The sequence below is a fragment of the Marmota monax genome, unplaced genomic scaffold (genome assembly GCF_021218885.2).
Source record: "Marmota monax isolate L192 unplaced genomic scaffold, Marmota_monax_Labrador192_F-V1.1 WCK01_AAM20220418_F8-fsc00118, whole genome shotgun sequence".
NCBI classification, from domain to species: domain Eukaryota; kingdom Metazoa; phylum Chordata; class Mammalia; order Rodentia; family Sciuridae; genus Marmota; species Marmota monax.
In genome coordinates, this window is record NW_026695231.1 from 5651750 (window position 1) to 5673993 (window position 22244).

Consider the following 22244-nt stretch of genomic DNA (forward strand, 5'->3'; position numbering starts at 1 on the left):
ACCCATAAGTATGAAGAATTAGACTGAATGTAAGAAAGGACAGAGAAAACAGGTCCTAAGCCCCTAAGTACTGAGGAAGCAGAGGCTGTAGGTTGAGGGGGGGATTTACTGTAGCTCTAGGAGACTTAGGATGGTGGATTGGTTCATAAAACATTACTGTTTCAAGATAGAATTGTTGAAAACCACCACAACTATTCACTTCCCATAGAAACCCAAGAACATGCTGCAGTTGTTGTTTACTTATTTGAAATCAACATTTCTTTCTAAAGTCTCAGTTTTGAGCTGATTTGCTTTCAGCCTCTCAGAGGCACACTGTGCCAGATTGCTCTTGCCCAGATTCATTCTTAGGCTGTGGGATATGGAATATCTTTATAAATCATCACAAGTCGTACTGAGAGTAAAAATCTCAGCTAGAGTCTTACCTCAAAAGCTGAGGCAGGACACATATTTTAATGCCAATGGATTTAGGAACCAAGGTTAGGACCTTGCTGTCTTTGGCAGAAGATTTATAATTCAGGGACTTTGGAGGGTGAGCGTTGGGTTTTCTGAACAGGACCTCTCCCCGTGTCCCTCTCTGTACCCCGGCTCCCCAAATTAAAAGAAATAAGGAAGCAGAACAACAAAACCATTAACTTAATAGCATAGGATTTATGGCCAAAATCTCACAAAGCTTATGTCAGCAAAGCAAAATAATTACTGCCACTTTCTTTTAGACACTTGGCTTTATGGTTCCCATCACCTTTATCATAACATGCAGCTGATTTAGTAGCTCTATTTTTCATGGCAAATGGCCTGGTGTTATGTTTTTATGCATGTGGCCATGCTTGAGATGACAATACGTGGACACACTGGTGTGCAGCTAAATTTAGATAATGAATCAGGATAATGTTAATGGTTTGGGTTTCGTCGGGCTGTCGGTCTGCCAACTGAGCTTTGGCTCTTGCCTTTTCTCCCTCTAGATCCTCAAATCCAAAGATTTAACATCTCCAACCCAGCGCTACATTGACAGCAAAGTCGTGAAAACAAGAGCAGAAGGCGAATGGCTGTCCTTCGATGTGACTGATGCAGTTCATGAGTGGCTTCACCATAAAGGTTATAACCACCTTCTAGTTTTCTCCCTAGATGTGGCCCTAAGTTATTGTAAATCGATTGCAGATTTAAAAGTGCAGATAATATACTTACAAATGACCTCCTTGACTTAATGTTTTCCAGATAGGAACCTGGGATTTAAAATAAGTTTACATTGTCCCTGCTGTACCTTTGTACCATCCAACAATTACATCATACCAAATAAAAGTGAAGAGCTAGAAGCAAGATTTGCAGGTAACTGAAACTATGTGGTGGGGGAGGGCTTGTGTTGATAATCTCATGAGGATAATGTCACTTAGCATTGTTGGATGAAGTGTGGGGAATCATTCATCTGGGCAAAAATATGGCTGGAAAAAAGTATAAGAAGGCAGAAAAAAATTAGAAGAAAGGGATTGTTTCCCGGTTTTCATACTCGGCAGTACCCCACCATGACTTGGTCAATACTAACTGATTGGCTCCTTGACCCTGAAAAATATTGACTAGTCAGTTAAACTCTTTATTCTTCATTTAAGCAAAGCTCATTTTCCATCTATTATGATATTATAGAACTATATGACATACACTCAGTGAAATCCGTTGATAAGTCCCTAAACCAAATATCAGAAACCGACAACTGTTTTTCATCAGAGAAAAGAGTCCTCTCAAGCCTCAGTTTCTATGCCTTAACTTCCCTGTGTTGGAAAAGTCGCCCTTTTCTAGCCTGTACCCAATATTTCAAGTTTCTTCCTTATCAGACTTTTATAATAGCTGATAAACACAAGGCAAGGCTTTAGATTTCCCATGCCCACCTTGAAGTGAACTAACCAAAAACCAGAGAGAATGAGAAGACGCCAAGGGCTTGGGTCACTTGGTACATTGGATAATGAGTCACTGGGGAAAGAGACCAGAGGGAAGCCTATGCCCATGTGCCAGTGCCACATCGGCCTACACTGCCAGGTCAGGGAGCTGATTTTTCTTCCCTCCTAACATCACCTGGGACCTCCATCCACTTTTAAAAGGCTATAGTGGCCCCCGCTCATGGAAAAATGCTCCCAGAGGTTTCGAGATTTATTTCAGTCTCTAACCTAGTCATGATTCTCTTGAGTGTGGAGATTAAATGCTTAAACTGGCAGTCTCCTGAGCATGCTTTGGGGAGCTCAAGTTTCTAAATCTCAGATGGAATCAGGAAAGTGTTGAGGATGCCATAAAATAAATGAAAAAGCCCTTTCTTTGCAGCTTCCCAAAATAGCATTAGGTAAGGGTGACTTCTGTTTCACTTGAACTTATTTCACTGCCATGGAGCTAAGTCTCAGTTTAGGCTCATTAGGAAAGTCTTCTGAGTTTAGCAGTCTTAGTAAGAATGTGAGCCTGCGGGTGACAAGGCATGTTCTATGGCTGCACGTTCATTTGTGGAGGGTTTGAACACAGCCTACACTGAGGATCAACTAAATTAAACTGCCTAGGTTGCTAGTGGCCATAGGTCAAAGTCTTCTTCTGCTGTGACTTCCTAAGCAACATCCCTGCCTTTGATGCTGTGCTGCCTTCTGATAAGAGCCCCACATACAAGTGTAGTCACCTGTGGTAGTCCTATTGTGCCACATCTGTTTCCATGGGGAATGACTATAGCCAGCCAATGCTGTCATGGTGGTCATCACTGCTATTTGTGACAATATACAAAAGAGAAAAAAAATATATATATATATATATAAATATAGCTGATAATATATGATGAAGGTAAAGCTAAATGTTTATTACCCAAATGCATTTTTTCAAGGTATTGATGGCACCTCCACATATACCAGTGGTGATCAGAAAACTATAAAGTCCACTAGGAAAAAAAACAGTGGGAAGACCCCACATCTCCTGCTAATGTTATTGCCCTCCTACAGACTTGAGTCACAACAGTCCAACCGGCGGAAGAAGCGTGCTTTGGATGCGGCCTATTGCTTTAGGTAAGAAAATGGAGATAAAACCGAGCACCTGTGTCTGTTATACCTCCTTCTGCCTTTACTTTTTCCTACATATTGACTTGAGTTGAACTCATAGACTGAGGATAGACAGAGGACAGTACAGCCCTGGTATCTTGTGATACTGTTCCTCTCAGAGGCTTTGAGCAGTTATTTCTCTGTTGTATTCACCAGCCCGTGACCAAAGAACGAAGGGTGAAGGGGGAAAACTAGCCCCCCATGATGATCCCCCAAATCCCTCTGAAGGGCTTTGATGCTGAAAAAGAAAATGAGCTCTCTACCCTTCTCCCCAGAGAAAATAAATTCATTCTAGATGTGTGACGTTGACTCTATAATTCAGGAAGACCCACCATCTGTGTGACCTTACCCTTCTCTTCAGAATGCCTGTGGTGACATTTTTTTTGACAGAAATAGACATGAGATAGCAGAGAGTGCCATTAGCTACAGAATCTTACAGAAATGGGGGAACAGGACGAGAACTTATTTCTCATTCTGTGGTTTCCTATCCAGTTTGGTAAAAGGAGGGCTCTCTCTTTTGAGAGTTGTGGGACGATGCCGGGTTCTCCATGATAGCAGTGTCAGAGGTCACCAGGAGACGGCATTTTTCACTTTCAGAACCTGTGATTGCATGCAACTTTTTCCTTGATTTCTAGTATATTATGACGAAGTAATGGGTGGTAAAATGCAGGATATATTCTCAAAGATAAATGCCTTAGATGGTTCTCTGAAAATAACTGCTGTACTTTGTTTTTAATGTAAAAGGACAATAGAAGCTAGCTGGCACAACTGCACAGTGGTGGTTAGAAAGGAAGGTCCCTTTCAACCACCTCCCTGCATAAGCATTTGACAGTAAAGGTTTGACTTTATAGGTCACAGACAAGGGAGTCAGGGGATAGGACTCATAAGGGAAAGTCATCCAGCAGGTCATCACAGCATCCTATCATCAAAGTCACTTGAGATTACAATAAGACCACTGAAACCTAGCCCAGGCTATGTGGTCATTAGATGTTTGTTGAATAAACGAATGGGTAGTTCTTCTGGTTTGGGATAAGGCAGGTGGGAAATCAGCTTTAAAATCTCCACTGATGTTTCTTTCAACAGAAATGTGCAGGATAATTGCTGCCTACGTCCACTTTACATTGATTTCAAGAGGGATCTTGGGTGGAAATGGATACATGAACCTAAAGGGTACAATGCCAACTTCTGTGCTGGAGCGTGCCCATATTTATGGAGTTCAGATACTCAGCACAGCAGGGTAAGTGTTTGGCTAACTCATCTCCTCTGTTCTAGGCTGTCTGCTATTGTATTTTTAAATGAACTGTAATGGTCTTTATGCCCTTTTGCCATCATGTGTGCCTAGGTGCTGGATAAATCTTTTTAGATGAGGAGAAATGTAGGCTGTAGGTAAAATAAAAAAGTAACACTGATCCCTTTCAAAAGCAGATTACACCTTCTCATCAAGATCATAAGCGACTTGAAGACAGTTTTGTTTCTTGTAGTATATTTTTAACAGCTATAAACATAATTAGGTTCCCCACTCCACACACACAAAAACACTTTGAATCAATATACACAGAGTGTCATATATAGCTAAGGTGTGAAGGGACCCAGAGGTCCATCTAAAAAAGTATCTGTTATCACCTCCGTTTGGGACTGACATATTAGAAATAACACTGAAGACTGCAGTTGGTGCTTTGGTGTATGATTTACTGTAGTAGGAGAATTAGAAAGTCCTTTAACCTCTCTGAACCTTAAATTTCTTATCAGTAAGAAGGAATGTCTATATTAAAAGTTATTATTATTTTTTTTTTTGGTTCCAGGGACTGAACCCAGTGGGCCTTACCCATGAGCCACATCCCCATCCCTTTTTATATATTAGTTTGAGACAGGGTCTTACTGAGTTGCTTAAGTCCTCGCTAAGTTGCTGAGGCTGGCTTTGAACTTATCATCCTCCTACCTCAACCTCCAAGCTGTTGGGATTATAGGTGTGTGCCACCAAAAGTTATCTTTAAATTGATAATGCTGAACTGGAGAGTTGTTGTGAAATACAAAAAATGATACATGTGAAATGATTAGAAAATTAGCATAAATCTTTCTGGATATAACCCAAAGTAATCAAGAATCTGCATATATTTAGTCAAGTTATTTCCATCAAGATAGAGAGCTAACTCAGAAGGCAGGTCCAAGTTTGGATGCTGTGAGTTCCCAAATCCAGATCAGCAAAATCTTTTTCTTTATAATAATGCTATTTGTCCATAGGCTTCTTCCTTCCTACATCTTTCATGATATAGGATTATAGAGATGGGAGAGACTTCATAAATAATCTCGATCAAACCTTAACATTTAAAAAAAAAAATCAGAATGTCGATTGTGTACATGACTTGCCCAAGATCAAACAGAAAATGAGGGACAAACCGGGGCTTGGAAGGCAGCCGTCCTTTTTTATATAACCAGGCCTCTATTTGCTCTGTCTTACTGAGTATAATTCCTAAAATGTGGCTTCACATGGGGGTTTCTATTCTGCTCTTTATGCATCTGTAAATCTCCCTATTAAAGCGGCATTAGAAAAATTGCCTTCACTGCAGGGTAGGAAAATGAACCTGCTGCCAAAAAGAGCACAGAATGCATTCAGCTGAATTCAAGAGTTTGGGGGGTTATCAATTATTTTAGACAATCTAAATGTTATAAAAATTCCTCCTAGTTCTCATGAAAAATCATGTGTTAGTGGAATACAAAGTATATTTATTTATAAATGCCTGCATAAGCTGGAAATGAAATTGACAGATATGGTTCCCCTTCCTTCAGCTGTTTTCCCAACTCCCCTGAAGGCTTTGGCACTCTTGGGTGACCACGTGCTTGCCCATGTGAGGGAAGCTTGCTCATGCCTGTCCCTTTGTCTGAGCTCTCTGGCCAGGCTGCTTCATCTGGGCTGCGGCAGCAGTAGCTGTAATGTGGGCACGGCCCAGCTGCCAAGTAGAAACATAATTCTCCTCCCCGATACACAAGAGGGAGTGTGTGAAGGCTGAGACCAGGCTTGTTTTTCAAGGAGAGAGGAAGAATAACTGTCATGGTCACAAATATGTGGTTTGGACCGTTACCCAAGACACCAGGGGTAGCTTAATAAAGTAGTCAGTGTTGCTGCACTGAACAGATCTTGTGTCTTAGGATGAAAAAATTGCAGTGAATCTCGAGGAAAAGGTCACTTACTGTTTGAGTAACACATTAATGGCATCCTTGCAAATGTCTCTGTGTCATCAGTGTGGATCCTACATACTTCCATTAGTAAAAGTCATATACGCTTTGATACAGAATGGGGATAAAAGTACAGGGCTAACTACACAACTTTGTCTTCATTCCGTTTTAGAACTGGCAGTGCACTCCTCCCTCTCAGCCACTACCATTTATCATATGAAAGGTTAATGGAGGGTTCATTATTTTTTTTAATGTACTTTCTGGTTGTACATGGACACATTACCTTTATTTTATTTATTTTACTTTTATGCAGTGCTGAGGATCGAACCCAGTGCCTCACTTGTGCCAGGCAAGCACTCTACTGCTGAGCCACAACCCCAGCCCCATGGAGGGTTCACTATTAATACTGCTTTTAAGAAAAATCTAAGAAAGTGAATAATGAAGAACGTAGATTGCGTTTGATGTCATTCTTAACATCATTGCAGTTATGAAGCGACAAATGAAAAGACTTTTAAATGAAAAGACTTTTAAAAATGGCAATTTAGGCCAGGTGGCATGGCACATGCCAGTAATTCCAGTGATTTGGGAGGCTAAGGCAAGAGGATTGCAAGTTGGCGGCCAGCCTCTGTAATTTAGGGAAGTCCTAAGCAACTTAGTAAGACTGTCTCAAAATAAAAAAACAAATAAAAAAGCTGGGGATGTAACTTAGTTGTAAAGTAGTGCCCCTGGATTCAATCCCCAGTACAAAAAAAGAAAGAAAGAAAAACAACAATTTGGTAACATTAAATTGTCCTGCAAAGATAATTAACATAGAAAGATTTTACATTATAGAAAGGTGTCTTTCTCTATGCCCAAGGGTAAGTTGAAGCTCTTATGACAATTTTAAACATTTTATTATTTTTTTCTTTTTATTCATGTATCTATGATCTCTTCACCTAGCATACATGTATTATTTTGTCCAGTAAAGACTTACTAGGGCTACATGGTACAAAGTCTACAGAGTCCTCAACCTCAAAAGATCTCTTAATCTTCTTGGGAATTTAAAACATACATTCACAAACAATTTCTATTAAAAAGTAGTATAGAAACAAGAACAAATACTACAAGATCTGGCAAATTTATGTGGCAGTGATCAGAGTAGGCAAGTTGGGAAATTAGGAAAATCTGAAGAATGAGTAATTTTGTCCAATCTCACTTTTATAGATCATTTGTTTAAGATGCACGAAAAAAAGCATCTAGTGCAGAAAGGGTGAGTTTGGTGATTGCTAAGGACACATACCAATCTGACCAAAATTTAGAGTTAAAAAAAAAACAAAAACAGTAATATACCCCAAATAATTAAAATTGCCTACTATAAGTGCTGTGGCTGATAACAATGTAAAATGGTTATTGAAAAGATAATATGGCTTTTCTTTCTCTTTTTTTTGTTTTTGCTCTTATATTGGTCTTGCCCTGTGGTATCACTCCTTTCCTGTGTCTCTTCAGGTTCTCAGTTTATATAACACCATAAATCCAGAAGCATCTGCTTCTCCTTGCTGTGTGTCCCAAGATTTGGAACCGCTAACCATTCTCTACTACATCGGCAAGACACCCAAGATCGAACAGCTTTCCAATATGATTGTAAAGTCTTGCAAATGCAGCTAAACTTCTTGGAAAAACGACAAGGCAGAAATCATGATAACAACAGCAACGACCATGATTATGCTTGTAACAAGAAAACATAGAGAGCCTTTTTTCATCAGTGTTAACAGATTTTGAAAAAGCGGTACTAGTTCAAATACTTTGGAAGTTTGTGTTCTGTTTGTTAAAACTGGCATCTGAAACAAAAAAAGTGGAAGGCCTTATTCTACATTTCACCTACTTTGTAAGTGAGAGAGAAGAAGCAAAATCTTCTTTTTTTTAAGAAAAAAATAAACACTGGAAGAATTTGTTAGTGTTAATTATGTGAAAGAAAAAAAAAAACAGGAAAATCCCATTAAGTGGAGTTGCTGTACGTACCGTTCCTATCCCACGCCTCACTTGATTTTTCTGTATTGCTATGCAATAGGCACCCCTCCCGTTCTTACTCTTAGAGTTAACAGTGAGTTATTTATTGTGTGTTACTATATAATGAACGTTTCATTGCCCTTGGAAAATAAAACAGGTGTATAAAGTGGATACCAAATACTTTGCCAGAAACTCATGGATGGCTTAAAGAACTTGAATTCAAACGAGCCAGAAAAAAATAAGAGGTCATATTAACGGGATGAAAACCCAAGTGAGTTATTACATGACCAAGCGAGTCTGCATTAAGATAAAGACCCTGAGAACACATGCCGTGTACCAACTGCCTAAGGAAGCTTCGTGTAAGGTTCAAACACTAAAAAGCCTGTTAATAAGAACAGAATGAGTCTGTAAGATTTTTTTTTTTAATTTTCCTTTCAATTGTAAATGGTTCTTTGTCAGTTTGGCATACCAGTGAAATGTTGAAATGTTTTGACATGTACTGATCAAACTTAGGACCTTCGAGTATTGCTGTATAGCTATGCTATGGTTTTTATTTTTTCTTTGTTTTGGTATATGTAACCAGTCCTGTATTATTAAAATAGATGGGCATAGAAGCCAGCATAATTGAAAACACATCTGCGGATCTCTTTTGCAAACTATTAAATCAAAACATTAACTACTTTACGTGTAATGTGTAAATTCTTACCATATTTTTTATATTCTGTAATAATGTCAACTATGATTTAGATTGGACTTAATTTGGGCTCTTTTTAATGATCATTCACAATTGTATGTTTCCTTTAGCCGGCCAGTACTTTTGAGTAAAACCCCTAGATTTTGACTTGCACTATAAATACATTTTTAAAATAGTATCTGCTCTACTTGTGCTTTGTGTATTGTTCATTTTTATGACATAAGCTACCTGGGTCTACTTGTGCTTTTTTTTTCCTTTTATGAAAAGAATAGATTTGAGTTCAAGTGGTCTTCCTTCATCTTCTAAGCATAATTCATAACCAAGTCAGTTAGGAAGCTTCTACTTTAGGAAAATGGGGATATTGTGAACACATAGATAAGTGAGGGAAATGTTTTAGTTTTAATGAGGGTTTGAAGATCTGAACTCAGAATCTTGGACTGAGTTAAGAAAGGGTTCTCTAATTTGACTTAATTAGTGTTTTCACAGAATTTCATTATTACTTTAAAGCGGGCAGTTCAAGGAGAACATCTTTTCCTTTAAAGTGAGATTTTTAGTGTTAACGGGAAATTGAAAAAAATAGACATTTTATTTGGTTTTTCAAAAGAGGGAAGAGTCCAGGTCAGCATTAGTCATTTCATTCATTTCACTGAAGTTAAGATTTTTATAGATGTTCTTTGAAGGTTAGAAAGGCACAAGCCAGAGCCTCCCCTGATCAAAACATTCTTTCCTTCCTCTGAATGAGAGTCACCTATAGCTGAGGCTAACACTTACTTTGCTTTAATAACTGAGTTGCATCATTGCAGAGGAGGTACCTTGTGTCAGGTTTGTAGGATATGTTTGTCACTTATTCAGGTTTAAGATAAAAAATGTACAGGTAAAACAATGGAATATTTTCAGTTTCACCTAAAGGGCAGCAGAGTGAGGCATGAATCCAAAGAGAAGTTGATTGGTATGGTGTGCTTCTTTTTTGGAATTTCTCACCATGAATTCAAATGAAGAATTGGATTTTGCAAGTTTGAAAACTGGAAAAGCAAGAGATGGGATGCTGCAAATAGTGAACAATCCTTGTGTTGGGTGGAACCCAATCCCAGATTTGACTGTGTGTTATTTTTTTTCCTCTTCCACTTTTCTATTAATTCTGTGTAAATCACTTTAATTTCTGCAGGTATTTTCCTCTCAGATAAAACGACGTTTTGTTTTGTATTATTTTGTCTTTCCTTATGAATGCACTGATAATATTTTAAATGCTCTATTTTAAGATCTCTTGAATCTTTTTTTTTTAATTTGGGGTTCTATAAGGTCTTTATTTCCCAGAAGTAAATATTGCCGTGGGAGGGGAGGGTGGTGGGAGGGAGTCGGGGAAGTGTTAGTACATGGGTGGGGACAGCAGTTTGTATGTGTTAAGCAGCATTACAATTTTATGGTTGGCATGGTTAAAAAGATGGAATATAAGAATAGCTGTTTTGTATTTTGATGACCAATTATGCTGTATTTTAACACAATGTATGTCTGTTTTTTTGTGGTGCTCTAGTGGTAAATAAATTATTTCAATTATATGTTGCTGTGTTTTTCTATTCTTAGTAACATCCTTGAGACCAGCAAACACCCGTGATGCATGATGCACTGAGAATATTCTCAAGCTGGAAAAGTCAGGTCACCCCTAAAGTTGTCCTTTGTACTTTTTTTTTTCTTCTTCTTCTTCTTAAGAATATTTGCTTCAGAAATGTCATGCTACAGCTCAAGAGCCAGGACATATCTATCAAGGACTGAAGAAAGCCCTGTGCAGTCTTTTTATTCTCTTATTTATTGCTATTTGGTAATTGTTTGAGATTTAGTTTCCATCCAGCTTGACCGTCTACCAGAAAAAATGCAGAGAGATATTTCCACCATGATTTGGCTTTCTGGTTCTATGTTCTGCCAACCCCAGGGCCAAAAGAACTGGTCTAGACAGTATCCCCCGTAGCCCCATAACTTGGATAGTTGCTGAGCCAGCCAGATGTAACAAGAGCCACGTGCTCTTTAGAGTTGGTTGTTGGGAGCAGCTTACTCCTCTCTCAGTTTCACCCGTACCACTGTGCGCACGCATGTGTGTGCAACACTCACACACACACACACACACACACCACCTTATTCCCTCAAATATCCCTGGCTGTTACTTACAAGACCAGACTTCTCAAGTGAGTTGCAAGTCTCAATAAATAGAACTAATAAAAAAGTAGTTGTGACTCAATCTGGTTTTCTTGCTTTAGCTAATGAAAGAACTAGTTTGTGCCTGTTGTGTCCTCTGAGCATCACATAGAAACAAACCACCTAATTGAGTATTGAAGCATATAGAAAATGTTCCCTTTTCTGCAATCTTGCGTGTGTTTGATCATTTAAATGCAACTCCTAGGCAGAAGAAGTGTTCCACTCTCAACGTAGTTCAGCTTCTGTATAGAGTAAGTAGCTGGTGCCAGCCTATCGCTCCAGCTCACCACACATTTAATTGCTGAGGGTGGAAGGGTATTTTGGGATCACAGTGATGCATAGAGCCACCTAACAGTTGACCCTCTGGTGCATTTCTTGGCCACTTTATGTCTTTGTTTGTTGTTGATGGTGGTTGTGCTGGGGGTTGAACCCAAGGCCTGATACATGTTAAGCATGCAGGGCTATACTTGGCCCCACCATTTCATTTGAGGATAAGAACATCTGCCTTGCTGAATTTTGTCTGTTTCTTTCTGTGCCCTTGTGGTTAAGTGAATGAACCCCTGAAAAGTACTTGTCTTAGTGTTCAGTCTGTAGCTGATGCTCACTAAATGGTAATCTTGACAATATTTTTCAGCCTGTTCTGGTTTTAATTTATTTCAATCCTGTTGTAATGAGCATTTAATTGCCAGTGTATGGCCTAAGTCTACACTTCTGCATCTTGATACTGTAACCTTCAGATCCTTAGCTCATGAATTGATCAAGACATCAGTCATTCCTGAAGATGTTGCATAACTCTGTATGTTAATCTTCTGGTTACATCAAGGGCAAAAAAAAAAAAAAAGTTTAAGTTAGAGTGGGAATGCTCATTTTAAGCTTTGCTTAAATTTGAAAAAAAAAATCAAAAAAAGGGATAAGGTGTCCAGTTGCATGACTCTATCTTTAACATGGTAATGATTTTAGTGTTCCAAGCACATAATAGACACTGCTCTCTGCTAACTGATTAAATCTCACATTTAACCCTAAGATGTAGGTCTTTGTAATATAAATCCATTTTCAGGGAGGTAAACAGATGAAGCATGGTTAAATTAACTGGTCCAATAACATAGTTCGTAAGTAGAGGGTCTAGAACTCAATTGTACAATACACTAGCCACATGTGGTGACTTGAGCAATTTCAATATGGATAATATGAATTGAGATATGCTAGAAATATAAAATACACACCAGATTTTGAAGACTTAGTAAAAAAATGTAAATTGTAAAATGCATCATTTATAATACTTTTTATATTGGTTACATGTCTAAATAATATAATTTTAGATATATATGGGATTAAATAAAGTATATTATGAAAACTGATTTCACCTGTTTCTTTTTAATTTATTTCATGTGGTTATTAGAAAATTGAAAATTACATCTGTGGCTCATGATTATGCCTTCGATTTGTTGCTATTTAGATGGTTCTGGGGTAGCATTTGAAAGCAGCTGTGTTTAGAAACAAAAGCTCAGCCACTCCTTGAAGCTATATTTCCAGCCTTTGTTTCTGTCGTTGAACAATTTCAGGTCATACTCTGTGAAGCTGCTATTTTTGTAGGTCAACACGTGTTGAATAGTGGCAGTTCTCTAGGGTGCTGATTGACAAAGGTCATAATGAAAATACAAATCTCACATAAACCTCAAGGGTTTACATAAACCCCACCTGCCATGTCCTGTTAAGTGACAGTGCAACCTACTCCTAGGCAAGCTGGGCCATCGGACCAAAAATCTTCACTAATGTGCTTGTGACAACTTTCCCAATCATGTTTAAGGGAGGAGTCACTGGCGTTGAGATGACATTGATTTTCTGGAAATAAGCTGGGCTCCTTCCTCACGCTAACAGCCCTAGAGGTATGGATCCAGGCTTTTATTTCTGAAACTAATATAAGTGGGGATACTTTCTAAAAAAAAAAAAAAATGTCAAAATTTAAAGTACAAAATTTGATTTGGAGCCTTCAGGAAGAGCCCACAATGAATCTCTGGGCTTTAGTTAACAAATTCCTTTGTTTCTATGAAAGCTATACCTGTGATTTTAGCAAAAGCTAAATCTCCAAGCTGCTGCTGCTTCTTTTTTTGTACTAGAGATGGAACCCAGAGGTGCTTAACCACTGAGCCACCTTCCCAGCCCTTTTTATTTTTTATTTTGAGATAGGGTCTCGCTAAATTGCTTAGAGCTTCACTAAGTTTCAGAGGCTGGTCTGGAACTTGCCATCCTCCTGCCACAGGCTCCTGGGATTACAGGTGTGTAACACCATGCCCAGCCCCATGCTTTTTTACTTACCTACTGAACTGACCACTCTGTTCTCTGGCCCTTTTCTTGTCTCTGTCAATATATTCTACGTGCTAAACAAAGAAAAATAAAAACCTGATTTTACTACCATTTCAGGTCAGAGGCAATAGAGGAAATATTTTTCTACCTCTTTTGGAACATAAGAACTAGATCCTTTGAGGTTGGAGAAATCATTAATACAAATATTATCCTGGGATCAACATATATGAATACTTGAGATTGCAAAGGGAAGGATTTTCAGTTGCCTTTTTTCAAATGAAAATATTGCTTTAGGTTTTTCCCTAATTGAATCTTTATTTCCCTGAAATACTGTGTCCTTTGGTTTCTTTATTTCAGCAAGTAATGGCTGTTTGGAGAAGGGATGAGTGTGTTCCTGTAATTGGGCAGAGACCTAGTAAAAGGAACAGAATGTACTGAGGGAGACTTTGTGCTGTGTGATCAAACTAGGAAAATCATTCAGCCTTAGAGAACAGACATAATTAAACAGAAAGAAAAAAACATAGCGGTAAAGAAAATGGCCCAGTATAATCTCTCAGGCTTCCCCCACAAAGCAGAATTTTTCTCTCCTGTAGGTGCCAACCCCACTGAAAGAACACAGATGTGTTCTTCAGGTGACATCACCAAACTCTGGCCAGCCCTAGAGATGGAAACCCTCTCCTTAGGTCCAAATCTCCATTCTGAATCATATAGAAAGTCCCAAATCTCAGGATGTTGGGAGCAAACAAACTAAGAAGTTATGTAATCAGATACCGCTCTAAAGGCAATGTGAAGTCATGCAGTTTGGCTTGTCCTCAAGCATGGGTGTAACACTAATTTCTTCATTTGAGACAAAATTAAATTAAACAGTACAGAAAATGGAACAGAACTTTAAATCAAGTGGTAGTGGTTCATTTAGCGAAGGATCAGATTTCATATCATGTGGGCACATCTTCCTTTTTTGCTCATGGTTCTGCATAGTGGCATTCAGATTCCTACAAAGGTGAAACATAAAAGATGGCCTGAGATTCTTAAAGAAGTCCCAGGGAGACCCAGCAACCTTTGGAAAATTGTCTCCTTGTTACAGACTCTAATAGTCAACCATGAGGAAGGACTCCTATAGAGTTTGTTAACCAAGGACATAGAAATGTAAATTGTAAATAGATATGATGGAATCAAATAATACATAATATATTTTTCAATTTATACTTGGATGTATATATAATTTTAAATGTTATATATACATGGTGTAACGTGGGAAATAATTTCAACCCAAACAAGGTGGCAGTGATTCTGATTTATTTACTTTTTATCAGGGACCTGGAATAGTGAGATTCATGTGGGCAGGATGGAAGTGGAGGAGAGAAAGGACAAAGAGAGGTGGGTGAGGAAAGGAGGGGGAGACACTGAGCACCCATTCTATGCATTCTACAGCTTTAGTCAAGACTGGTGTCTGTAGACTAGACCAAAGCACCTAAGTGAGTGGGGAGAGAAAAACAAATTGTTCAACCAGGTTGAACTTCAAGCAAAGGGATTCAGACCAGGAATCCTGCTGTGTCATTGTCTTTCAGCAGGAGTCTGCAAAAGCTAAAGTGCTAGATGCATCAATGATGTCACCTGGTAAAGGTGCTCCTGGTCCTGTCCCTGCCCTGCTGTGCTAGGTTTCAGGAATAGCCACACCCTCCTTCCCCAGGAGGCTCCCTCAGCACAGTGAGTGATCCCAATCCCATGCTTCCTACTCTGGATGATGGCTCATTTAACTTGTGGTTCCAGCAACTTAGTACACAGCTTAATTCATGTAAATTTAAAAAAAAATATATGTGTGTTAAATGGAGGAAAGGCACAGATGGGTTTGTAGCTTCAATTCTACCACTGGCCATATATGGGAAAAAAATCCTTTTTTCATTGCCTTCTTCAATAAAGCAAAAGCACTGGATTAGGTAGCCTATAAAGTCCTTTGCCTTTTTCTTTTCTTTTGGTCTTGTTTGGTTTTTCTTGATTCTTCGGTTGGCCTCCTGTGTTTTTCTCCAATTGCATCAATGAGCAGCAAGCATCTATTCTTAAATTCACTCATTCAACACATTACTGGGCATATCCTGAGAAAGTGGGGAAATAAAAGCTGTTCAGACCTCACGAAGGTTATGATTCCTTGGTCCCCTTCTTATTAACGAAACCCTAATCCAGTTGCCTCCAGTCCCCTCTTTGCTATTTCCTTGTGGAACTCATACCTGATTTCCAAGAAGAATACGTATGCTTCCTGTCTCAGGTTGGGCATGAAGTGAAAGAAAGGTAAAAATTTCATTTTCTGGTCTTCGAACCCAAAGCAGTACACAGGAAGCGGTAGCTAAGGACTTCAACTGTGCCTCATCTACACCTGTATCTTATCCCTATAACCGAATCGTGGTCTTCAAGTCTATGGTGTGCGATGTGGAGGTCTTGAAGGAGGTGCTGAGTGTTTGTGGCATGTGGGAATGGTACAGGACACTAACCTGAAATAAGACTGAGGCAGCTGCAGAGGCCCTCTCTTCTTTCGATCATGCAAGAGAGACTTTCAGACTCGTGGCTTAGAGTAACAGGCGTAAGTTTATTAGAAGGGATAGGGAAAAGAAAAGGGGACACTCTGTTGGGTGAGAGGTGAAGGATGGTGCACTTCTCGTGCTCTTTGGTTTTATTGGGAGTCATAAGAAAGTTTCTAGGGAGTCCAACCCAGGTCCACTTCTTGACTTTTGAGTGAGTATAGGAACTGCACAGGCGACCTCTTGAGAAAGGTTGTGGTACTCACAGAATTGGAATCAAGGAAATAGAGTCCCCTGTTTTTGCCTCAATTTCCTGTCCCATTAATTGTTTTATTAACCTTTGAATAGGCCTCAGCAATCTATTTTTGTGAGCGTCTTAATGTTTTGGTTGCAAGTGTTATTGGGGGTTGTGACCTAGCTTCTGTGATAAGAGAGGGTCCAGACCATCTATTAGGGTGTGACCTGATTTTGAAACAAACTTTTCTTAAAGGCACGTAATTTATGGCTGGGGGAGGTTTTGACACACCAGGTTCACATCTTCCAGATGCTTATCTGTCAGATAGAGCTCCTTAGAGTTTTCAATTCATTGTCCTTTCCCTGCTCATACACTCATGGCTGATTAGCTACCTAACAGGAAGATCATGAATTACATAGTCAGAGAAAAGTCATTGGCAGATCGTATTTTCCAAAGATGCCATAATATACCCCATCCCATATGCCCATCTTATATCATAAAATTGACACTCCTTCCACACATATGCAATCTCTCTAGTTCCCTTGGATCTGGCTGGGTTTGAAACTACAGTGGATGTGATGCTACAGGATATCTAAACTTAGGTCATAAAAGATAATATAGCTTTTGCTTGGTTCTCTTGGGATGTTCATTCTTGGAAATCAGCTGCTCTGTTGTGAGGAAGCCCAAGCCACATGAAGAAACCATGTTGAAGTTTCCAACTAACATCCCCAGCTGAGATCCCAGATGACAATCAGCATCAACTGCCAAACAAGTAAATGAGGAAGCCTTCAGATGGTTCCAGTCACAGCCACTGACTTCCTGAAACTGCTCAAAGGACTTCAAGCCAGAATTGCCTAGCTGAACCTAGTCAATTCCCAGAACCACAAAAGGTAACAATAAAATAATTATTGTCGTTTTTAAGCCACATTTAGTGTGATGGCTTACACAGCAATGGGTGAAATAATCACTTTATTTACCTTTGCAAAAATTGATTAAACCAAATCAATGAGTAAATAGGAAAATGTCAACAGATAATTTATATGGTGCCATTTAACTTAAAAATAACTGTCTTTTTGAGTGAAATTGGTCATTCAGGAACTTCTTATCTTATCAAGAACTGTACTGTAACAGTGGTCCACTTTATTGCTTTGGATATAGCCCTTGCTACTCTGCCACTGCAATTTATTTTTAAAACAGACATATTTCTTTCTCTTCCTTTTTTCCCTGCTCCTCCCTAATCTCTCTCCTTTTCTAATCCCAGGGGAAACAGGATTACCTTTCTTCCCCATTTTAGGCAGACTTATCTGTACATGAGTAAACACCCAACATAGGAAACATAATAATCCAGACTTTGGGCATGGTACCAGAAGATATCAGACATGATCATCTCCCAAATTAACAAGTGAATTACAACTCCAACAGAGAACACATGAAATGTAGCCTTTGAATTACCTCTTTAAAAGCCCCCTGATCCTGCTAATGGGCAGAATCAGAGTTTCTGGGACTGGAGACCCGTGTATTTCCCTTTTGCTAGCAAAACAATAAAATTTCTTTTTTCCTTTTTCAAAACTGTGTCCTCATTTATTGGATTGGCCTCAGAGACAAGGATTAAGCTTTTGGTAACAGTATGAGTTGTTGAAAATTCAGAAATCTACAGTCTCTGTTCAGGAGAATCTCATTATCTTGTAAGAGATAATTATATAAATAACTAACATACAATATGGAAGTCAAAAGCAATTAATTTATCAAATATTTATTAAGCACCAACTATGTGATAGGTGCTCTATAGGTATTGAAAATGCAATGTGGTTTGAGGGACAGGAAGGAGATCTTATAACAAAAGTAAAAGGCTCGTCTAGGTAAATCTGATGCAGTCCTGTGCCAGAATTTATCAACTATATTTAACCAAGTAAAATATAAATTTAGGAGAAAGTGTTCACCACAACGGGGCCATTTCAGTGAGACATGAAACTGCAAATATTTAAAAGACTATCAATCAGAAGATGAGCATCTATAATGTTATATGATAACAAACTTCTCCAGAAATCTCCATCTTCTTGGCTTCATTCTCTGGTACATGATGCTTATTTACCCATCTAGCTCTCCAAAAGCAATGCCCAGCTCTCTAAAAACAAACATCTTTATTTCCATTTCATGCACGGTGAGGGCACTGTTGGGTCTCTTGGGAAAATGTCAAATATCGACCATGAAATGTTTAGATCACAGTTTGTTATTTTCCAAAAAGATGTACCCTGGGACAAAAAGGAGAATTATTTCTTCACATGAGGGTGCCTGAACTTCGTAATGGAAGTTTGGCAAATGGGGTGGTCTGTGATCCATCATCTCAACTAGACATTTCCTGTGGGCCTGAGTTTTTCTATGGGAACTTTCATGAAAATTTCTCTCAAAAAGAGTCCTTCCCTGGGGGCAGTTCTTGCTTGTCTCTCCCCAACTGATGGAGACGTCTGGCTTTGAGATAAGTCCCAATCAACTCAACTTTATTGAAAAAGTAGCAATTCAATTTTGCCCCCCCCACACACACACAAATTAAACCAACTAGTTGATTAGTCTTAGAATGCCAAAAGAATATTTTTTTTCAACAACTCCTTTTGTGTTGGCATGTGCACCTTTAATGAGGAATGTTTCTGAAAAAAAGAGAAATATTACCTGAGTTTATGATTATGAAATGAACATATTCTCCACTATATTTTACACTTTGGCTCAAACATGTTTTCCTCTCAGCATCTATCTGCCTGGTGCAGAGGGTGGCAAAGTGAATGAGCAAAGAGTTAGTTCGTCTGCATGGCCCAGGATTTTGTGCTCAGTTGGTTTAGGGAAACCAGGTTACCACATTTATTTCTCAAGAAAACAGACCCAAAAGAATGTGAATGCTTGACCTATACAGTCCCAAGATAAAATGTGTGAAAATGTGAATTCATAAGGCTTGGCACATAATAGGTACTCAACAAATGTCAGGGTCTTCCCCTTCTCCCTAATCACATTATAACCCTTGCCTCATGGTTTTTAGTGGCAAATCTCCCCTTAAGACAGCTTCCAGACTTTCTTCAACTCTATTCCAAGGAAACTTGTTTGACAGCTATTACCTGGCCATCAGGCAACACTTGTATAAGTTGCTCATCAATTAGGAGGTGCACACCAATGTGAACCTGGGTCTACAGATCCCTCATCCAGCCTCACAACTTTCCAATTACCCACTTCTTTTGGAAAGCTGCCCTAGCTACAACTGTGCCAAAGTCCCCCAGAGGGTGATTGGTCATTATCTGATGTCCTTGGAAGGAGGAAGCAACCTGCTTTTTTTAAGGGGAAAGAGAGGCAGCAATTTCTGACAGCTGTTGAGACTTAGGCCTCTGGGAATTTGCTCAGCGAGTTTTATAAAGGTTGTCTGCCCCTTACCATGGTGGAACACAATTGCTTTTAAGGAATGTTTGGATAAAATATTTTCCAGGCACACTTATCCCTCTGAAAGCCTATGTTATAGGTGACAGCATTCCAATTTTGAGGCATGACTTGTGCCAATCCACACAGGCAATGAGTGCTGACACATTCCATGGGCCATTGGTCAAGTCCTCAATAGACCAGAGAGAAGAAACCCACAAAGGAAAACTTGACCAATAATGGGGACTAACTGGAATCATGTATGAAGACTTAGAGTGAAAATTTCTTCCCCAACTTGTCTTGCTGGACTCTTCTATTATCTTAAACCATTTCTCTTGCCTGAACCTCTACAAGTTGTGGTGTGCTGGATGCTACTCAGTGTGACAGAACATGACTGACTGTTTTGGGGCTATCCTTGGTCATGGCCTGCTGAAGCTAAACCTGAAAAGTACAGTGACTATTTCTAAATAATAGTTTTTTAAAAACCCTATATATTATATATAACAGTAAAAGAAAATACTGCATTTTAAAAAAAACAGACTTATGATAAGACAAGTAGAAATTACTAACCCAAGGACAAGCTGTTGTATGTGGGTGATTTAAGTTTTTATTTTGAAATATCATTCAATCTTAAAAGCAAATGATTATGTACTTGGTCAGCCTGAAGAGAAGATGAGAAACGGTTGTCATGGGAACATCTATATTTTTTGCTAACAATTTAAAATATAACCACTACTATGTTCTTAATGGTCTCATATATTAAAGGCCACATAATAATTCCTCTGATGGTCAATGACTGAGTAAAATATTAATCTTTCCTGATGTAATAGGAAGATTTCTTTAATGAGATTATGAGAATATGAAAGCCTAGATTATCCAGGTTCACTGTGGCTGTCAGTGAGCTCTAAGCTGAATTTTATGGTCCATCACAGGTCTCCTTTTAGGTTTCTAGGTTGCCAGGTAGAATTTCTTCTCCACTCTCTGCTGTCCCTGAACCCCTGCTCTGTTTTTTCTCTTTTTGCTGCAATTCATCCTTTCTGGATTTAGGCAAGGCATAATAAATCAATAAAAGGAAAGATTAACATCGATGAAGAGACAGGTAGCACAAAGCTTAGTCCTCGCATGAGTTGTTACAATTTCCAAATTAGAGTGTTCTTATTAAAAGAGTTTTCCTTTGTTTTTAATCTATTCCTCTTTCTTTTCTTCTATTTTATCTGTATTTCCTACCTCCATTTAACTCTCCCTATTCTCCTGTATGATCATAGTCTAGTGAGTAACACAATCATAAAAGTTAGTAATTCTGGGGCCATGAGATGTGGGATACCTTCTGGAGGCAGGAAGGCAACACTGAACTTTTCTTTTTCTTCAAATGTAAAATAAGTAAAAGTAAGCATATCTTTTAGGATTACAGATTATCTTATAAAATAACTAGCATAGTTCCTGGCACATTGAGAAAAAAAAAGTGTCAACAAACAGCAGTATTGATACTTATAGCATTTATAGATCTGTAAATTAGACGATCCTTTGTTTCAAGTGATGTTGTCAGAAAAGTCTTGAACTGCAAACCATGAGACATCATTTGTTCTGGTTTTAGCTGTGCTTCTTACCAGTTATGTGAACACAATAGATAAATCACTGAATCTTCATTTGGTGAAGTGGATAACGAGGCACTCAGCACAAGTGTATATATATACCTCCTATCTAGTTTAATATGAGAGAGTAGAATGAAACATAATTGAGAAAGTAGAATGAAACAAGTAAAAATATTTTTACAATACAGTCTAATACGGTGTATCTAAAATATTATCACTTAAAAAATGTAACCAATATGAGCCTTTATTATTGAGAAATTACGTTATTTTGATTTTTCATCTTGTCTTCAGAGTCTGAAGTTGTGTATACATTGTGAGTCAGACCAGCCACACAGCAGTTGCTCAGTAACGATGTGTGGCTGGTGGCTACCATATTGAATAGCACAGACTCAAAGCCTATGTTTCTACACTAGGAAATAGAAACAACAATTAATACTCAATACTGATGAAGATGTGTGAAACAAACATCTTTCTGAAATGGGAGTGAACACATAAACATGTTTAGCTTTTAAAAAGAATTTTGACTGGAAAAGATTCTTATAAATATTATATACCTTCAATGATGCTACTGTAGGAAATTATCCTAATAAAATCCAAATTACTCCAAGCACAAAAATATTAATTACAATATTCCTTGTAATTATAGAAAACAAAAATAATTGAAAGGCCCAACAATATGGAATTGGTTGAATAAATAGCATGTATAGCATGCATCACACAGTATAACCGTATAGGATAATATTACATAGTGGTTAAAATCACTCCTTATTAAAAAGAGATGGAAGTATTTTAAAGCTGAGTTTTGGTGATACTTGCATGACAGAATAAATATGCTAAAACTCACCAATTGTATATCGTGAGAATGAACTCACAATATACAATTTGGTGAGTTTTAGCATACTTATATGCAGTATAACATGCATAAATTATGTCCCTCAATAAAGCCTAGAATGTTATGAAGAAATATTTAATGAAATGTTAAGTGCTTGAAATCATTGGTTCAAATTTTTCCAAAAATTCTACATTTAAAAATACAAAGACATATGAAAAATTTTACAGTAGGCAATAAGATTTGGTGACAAAATTATTTTCTTTTTTTGTGTTTTCCTG

The 22244-nt window shown here is 38.3% G+C and overlaps 1 protein-coding gene across 3 annotated transcripts in view; it reads left to right on the top strand.

Moving 5' to 3' along the window:
• Positions 1–10463, top strand: part of Tgfb2 (transforming growth factor beta 2) — an 83843-nt gene extending 73380 nt beyond the window's left edge. For 2 of the 3 annotated variants that reach the window (XM_046438476.2, XM_046438477.2), the window contains 5 exons: positions 960–1092; positions 1213–1323; positions 2843–3020; positions 4137–4290; positions 7713–10463. In XM_046438476.2, coding sequence (XP_046294432.1) covers positions 960–1092; positions 1213–1323; positions 2843–3020; positions 4137–4290; positions 7713–7871 — 735 coding nt within the window. In that variant the 3' untranslated portion in view covers positions 7872–10463. The remainder of the gene's footprint in view (positions 1–959; positions 1093–1212; positions 1324–2842; positions 3021–4136; positions 4291–7712) is intronic. The other variant, XM_046438478.2, reaches the window with a different exon arrangement.
• Positions 10464–22244: the final 11781 nt, after the last annotated feature.